Source organism: Tupaia chinensis, unplaced genomic scaffold, assembly GCF_000334495.1.
Source record: "Tupaia chinensis unplaced genomic scaffold, TupChi_1.0 Scaffold000076_1, whole genome shotgun sequence".
In the NCBI taxonomy this organism is placed as follows: Eukaryota; Metazoa; Chordata; class Mammalia; order Scandentia; family Tupaiidae; genus Tupaia; species Tupaia belangeri.
The window spans coordinates 3,640,033-3,645,885 of NW_006159536.1; the positions used below are offsets into that span (position 1 = coordinate 3,640,033).

Below are 5,853 nucleotides of genomic sequence, written 5' to 3' on the forward strand. Positions count from 1 at the left end.
GAGAGAGAAGTTCTGGTAAATATGGTAGCAAGTGACTTCAATTAATGTATTACTTTCATTAAAAAAAAAAAAATCTAGGGCCAGTAGGTGGTATGGTATCAAGGCACTGAATTCCCATGTGGCCAACCACTTGTTGATCCTGGACCTGGGAGGATTGAGAATCACACAGGGTGAGTATGCACATGTGCCCAAAGTCTCGGAAGGAGAATGGAGGAGAAGGGACTATGGTATGGCCATATCCTCAGGGGAGTGATTTCTTTCTCTCTCTGGAGAGCATGTGTGATTTATGGTAAAAAATTAAAAAAAGAAATCCTAGTGGATGACCTGGATTCATAGTGTATGTCAGGTTGTTGAAAAAGTCATGACCTATTTTTCTGTTTTTCTATGCAAAAATAGGTCATGACTTTCCTGACAACCCAATACTTCAAGTAAGATACTGTAAAACTGTTAAAACACAATCAAGGGACCAGCAGATGGCATAATAGTTACATTGCTGGACTCCCACATGGCTGGCCACAACCATGATGTGGGTCCTGGAACCCAAGGTTTGAAACTCATGCTGGATGTGTGTGAGTGCATGCCCGAAATCCCAAGAGGGGAACAGAGAAGGGATTGTGGCACCATCTCCCCTGAGGTGTGATTTCTTGTTTTCTGTATCTCTGTCTCTTGCTCTCTGGTGAGCACATGCACCCTATACCAAAAATCTCTCTCTCTCTTTCAAAGAAAAAAAAACACAATGCAAAAGAGAACTCAAAATGCTAGAGTTAAATTTAAACACACAATCACAATACACTTTGTAATGTTCACTCTAAACTGTTATTGAAAAAGAAGAAAAAGTAATTAAGAAATCCTGTTGCAGAAGAATACTCAAAGGATTGAGGATCATTTCTGTATAAAGTACTTCAAAAGGTTCATAGAGAAATGGAATTAAAATATGAGTTTATCTTAGTGCAAAAAAAAGATACTTCCTGTAAAATAAGAACAATTACGAATCATTAAAGAAACAAGTACCAAATTCAAATAAATAAAATATTCTTAGTTGCAAAAAGGGAATACCTCAATCCATCCTTAGTTTTTGGCGATGTGAGTAGTTCCGTCTGTACACCATTCATAACTTCTCTGTCTTCCAAGTTGTGTGTGGAATCCTGTAATGAAACACACCCATAAGCATGCAGATGTTATGCATATAGAACTGAAAATCTGAATAAAGTGTTCCAACATGGGGGAGTAAATGGTTTTACTCTGGATATCTATAGCATGCTTCAATTTCTTTGAAAACTGGAAACAGGTGTTAATCTTTTCAGTGTTGTCAGTGTTTTTTTCTCTTCCATTAGGTTTCTGAACTACTCAAATGGGCCGTTTACACAAGGTACTATGTGAAGAGCTTTGGAATACATCATGGAACTTCCTGTTACTCAACCACAGGCTCTTGGGACTGAATGTTTTAAACCAGCTAGGAAAAAGAGTACCAAAGGGAAGGTTCCAGTGACTGGTGGTAATATATTAGCTTTAATGTACTGTAGTTGTTTGCACCTCCCCATGACACTATAATTTAAGCGAAGGAGAATCCATGAAAAAACTGTTGTATGGTGAAGTCACTTCTGTGAAAAGCGTGGCAGGAACACTGCAAGAAGATAAAACCTTAGAGTTATTAACCTCATCACAAGATTTTGATTCTGAGAATGATCCACAGAAAGAACTGAAAATTGACCATTTGATTTTGAAAATAGTAAACACACGTCCATAACAGAAAAATAAGAGGGTCAGAGAGGTCATGCACTCTAGGGCAGTGACAAAGTTCAGTTGGCTATCATCCAGAACAAGCAGGGAAGAGATTGATTATAGAAAGCATGACTGATGTTGACTCTTCTTTATAGAAGACATTAATTCTCCATAAGGTCCTGGAGCTAAGCTGTAGTAGAGTAATTCTGTGGCCACCCCAGTCTTCAGAAGCAAAGTCACCAGCAGTGTTAGTCATGGACTTTGGGTTCATTGAAGCAAAAATCGCAAGGAGAAAGACTAGCTATCAAAAACCACACCTATAAATGTAGCATTCATGGCTTCAAGGAAGAATTCCAGCAAAAAAGTATGCCAATAAGTGAATGTAAGAGGTTGAACATAAGAGAATTAAGTTATTATCGTAAGGAAAACAGGACAATGAGCCACAATTGAAGCACCTTGCTGTAGTGGACTGAGGGTTTTTTTTTTTTTTTTTTTTTTTAATGCTTTTCACTTCTAGACTAAGCACAGCATTTCACGTGGGGTGGGGGTGGTTTTGTGAAAGATTTGGGCCTCGATTTTTCTTTTAAATCATTTTCCTCCTCTCCATGAATAAATGAAAGAAAACCAATAAATCTAAAAATAATTCAAGGTTTAAGTTACCAAGTATTAAAAGGTAAATGTCTTTAAAAGTTTTTAAACATTTATATTCTGAAGGTCGTTAAATATGCTTACAGATGAAAAGATACAAGATTGGGCAGATTACAAAAATAGTTATATAAATTTAACAAAATACTTAAATCTGTGACTATCATTTATGTCGGGATATTTGATAACCTCATTTTACTAAGGTCATTAACTTTTCTTGTCCATGTCACTTACATAGGTGTCAACTTTTGTCTATTTCTGTATGTATTAAGCACATAACACACAAATCATATTATTAGTTTCCCAATGCTGTATAATAAATAGATTGTAAATAAAGCATTTGGGCCAGCAGGTGGCACAGTGGTCAAGGTGCTGAATCCCACATGGCTGACTGTGCCTTTTGAGAATGGACCTGGTGGCTTGAAAAAACACACCAGGATAACTGTGTTTAGACTTTCACTGTGAGGTATGTGGTATTTTTCTTTTAACACACACACACACACACATACACACACATAATTTTAAAGAAGTACAGCCACCCTTTGGTACCTATGGTGAATTGGTTTTAGGGTCCCCCTTGTTCCTGTGGATAACATAACTAATGAATGCTGAAGCTCATTTTATAAAATGGCATAGTATTGGGATCAGATGGTGTAATGGACTCCCACATAGTCAACCACAGTTCTAGTCTAGACCCAGCAGCTTATAAAACTCATGCTGGGTGCATGTGCATGCATGCCCAAAATCCCAAGAGGAGAGTGGAGGAGAAGGGTTGCTGTGTGACCATCCTCCCTGGGGGGTGACTTCTCACTTTCTGTCTGTCTCTATCTCTCTGGTGAGCATATGCACCCTATAGCAAAAATTTCTCTAAAATATATATGTATATATATACACACATATTATATATATATATGTATATATATACACATACACACACATATTCGTGTGTGTATAAATAAATAAAATGGCATAGTATTTGCATGTAATCTATATACATACTCCTATATACTTTAAATCACCTCTAGAATACTTAAATACTTATTATTATACTTAATACAATGTAAATACCATGTAAATAGTTGATGTACTTTTGTTTTTATTATTTGTTGTATTTTATTTTTTCAAATGTCTTTAATATACAGTTGCTTGAATTGGTGGATGTGAAACTCATGGATACAGAGCGAAGACTGTATCTTCCTAGTTCTCACATAATTCCTTTAGCTCTTATTGACTTGTGGAATTGGGTTGGGGGGAGGTAAGAGATTAAAATAAAAGTATTCTATAAAAAGGAAAAAAGAGCAAAAGAAAGAAGAAAAACATGCTGGACTTGTGAGCATGCATGTCCAAAATCCAGAGGAAAAGAGATCGCCGTGTGGCCATCCCCTACTGGGGTTGATTTTTCATGCTCCCTCTCTGTCTTTCTCTGGTGAGTATGCAAGCTCTATAGCAAAAAAAAAAAAAAAAGAAAAGAAAAGAAAAAGAAGGAAAGAAAAGAAAGAGAAAACAGAAAAGAAAAGGAAAGAAAAAATAAAAGCATGTATCATCTCCAATAGTTGCTATGAGTCAAAGATGTAGAATTGGGTTGGTTTGGCACTTCTGGGTGAAACCTCTCATGTGGCTGCAGTGACAATGTCTGTGGAGCTGCAGCTACACCCACCTGAAGGGTTGGTTGGGACTTCGACACCTTTTTTTTTATTACTGTATCTTTATTAAAATATAATTAATATAATATCTGCCCGTTGAAAGAGTATATTCAGCCGTTTTCATTATATTCATTGAATGTTACATTGTTATCTAAGCTTAGAATTTTGTTTATCATTCTCTCCCCAAATCCCATACTCATTAGTAGTCACTCCCATTCTACCTTTCCCCAACAGTCCCTGACAACTATGGGTACATTTTTGTTTTTAAAGATTTTTCCTGTTTTTTTTTTTGGAGAGATTTTTGCTATAGGGCGTGTGAGCTCGCCAGACAGACAGAGAGAGACATAGAGACAGAAAGCGAGAAATCACCCCCCAGGGGGGATGGTCACGCCGCAATCCCTTCTCCTCCATTCTCCTCTCGGGATCTTGGGCACACACGCACATGCGCCCGGCGTGAGTTTTAAGCCACCGGGTCCAGGACGCGAACCACGATCGACTACGTGGGAGTCCAGTGACATAGCCATTACGCTAACTGCTGGTTCCCAAGATTTTTCCTGTTTTGAACATTTACTATAAACAGAATCATAAGACATGTGGCCTCTTTCATTTACAATGTGTTTAAGGCTCATTCATGCTGCAGCACACGTCATTCCATTTTATGACCAAATAATATTCCATTTTATGGGTGTACCACATTTGGTTTCATCAACTGGTGAGCATTTGAATCATTTCTAGTTGTGCCTAATATGAATAATGTTGCTATGAACATATGTGTACAAGTTTTTGTGTGAACATATGTTTTTAATTCTTCTGGGTACATACCAAGGAGTGAAACTGTTGGTCATATGGTAACTGCATGTTTAGCATTTGAGAAACTGCTACACGACTTCCAAAGTGTCTGCATAATTTAGCATTCCCATCAGCAATATATGAGTGTTCCAATTTCTTCATATCATTGTCAAGACTTTTCTTTTTCTTAATTTCAGCCATCGTAGTAGGCATGAAATAGTATTTCATTATAGTTTTTGCATTTTCTGTAATGACTAATGATTAAGCTTCTTTACATGTGATTACTGGACATTTGTATATATTCTTTGGAGAGACATCTAGTTTTTTGTCTTTTTATTATCGACTTGTAAAAGATCTTTAAGTATTCTCTATAAACATTTTCAACAGATACATAATTTTTAAGTATTTTTTTTCTTCTGTGGCGTGTCTTTTCATTCTCATGAGATATCTTTTAAAATACAAAAGATTTTACTTTTAATAAAGTCCAATTTATTTTTTTTTCTATTATTGCTCATGATTTGGTACTGTATCCAAAAAACATCACCTAGTAAAGGGTTACTAAGATTTAATCACATGTTTTCTTCTAAAAGTTTAATAGTGTTAGCTCTTACATTTAGGCCTATTATTTGAATTAATTTCTGTATGAGGTAGGGGTCCAGATTCATTTTTTGCATGTGGATAACTTGCTATACAAACATGATTTGTTGCAAAGACTATTCTTTCCCCCATTGAATTATATTGAGACTTTTATAAAATATCAATTGACCAAAAATTTAATGCTTTACTTCTGGACTCTCAATTCTATTCTATTGATCTATATATTTCTACTTATGTCCATACTGTACATCTTGATTATTACAGACTTGTGCTAAGTCAGGATGTGTGAGTCTTCCAAATTTATTCTTCTTTTTCAAGATTGTTTTGGCTTTTCTGGGTCATTTCCATATTAGTTTTAGAATCAATTTGTTAGTTTCTGAAAAAAATCAAGCTGGATTTTTTATAAGAATCACACTGAATCTATAGGACAATCTGGAAAGTATGGGCACCTTAACAA

At 35.9% G+C, this 5,853-nt stretch overlaps 1 protein-coding gene across 1 annotated transcript in view; it reads right to left on the reverse strand.

The window, feature by feature from the left end:
• PARD3B (par-3 family cell polarity regulator beta) overlaps window positions 1-5,853 on the reverse strand; it is a 1,250,195-nt gene that overhangs the window by 597,846 nt on the left and 646,496 nt on the right. Inside the window, exon 5 of the mRNA XM_006142461.3 lies at window positions 1,057-1,145. Coding sequence (XP_006142523.1) covers window positions 1,057-1,145 — 89 coding nt within the window. The remainder of the gene's footprint in view (window positions 1-1,056; window positions 1,146-5,853) is intronic.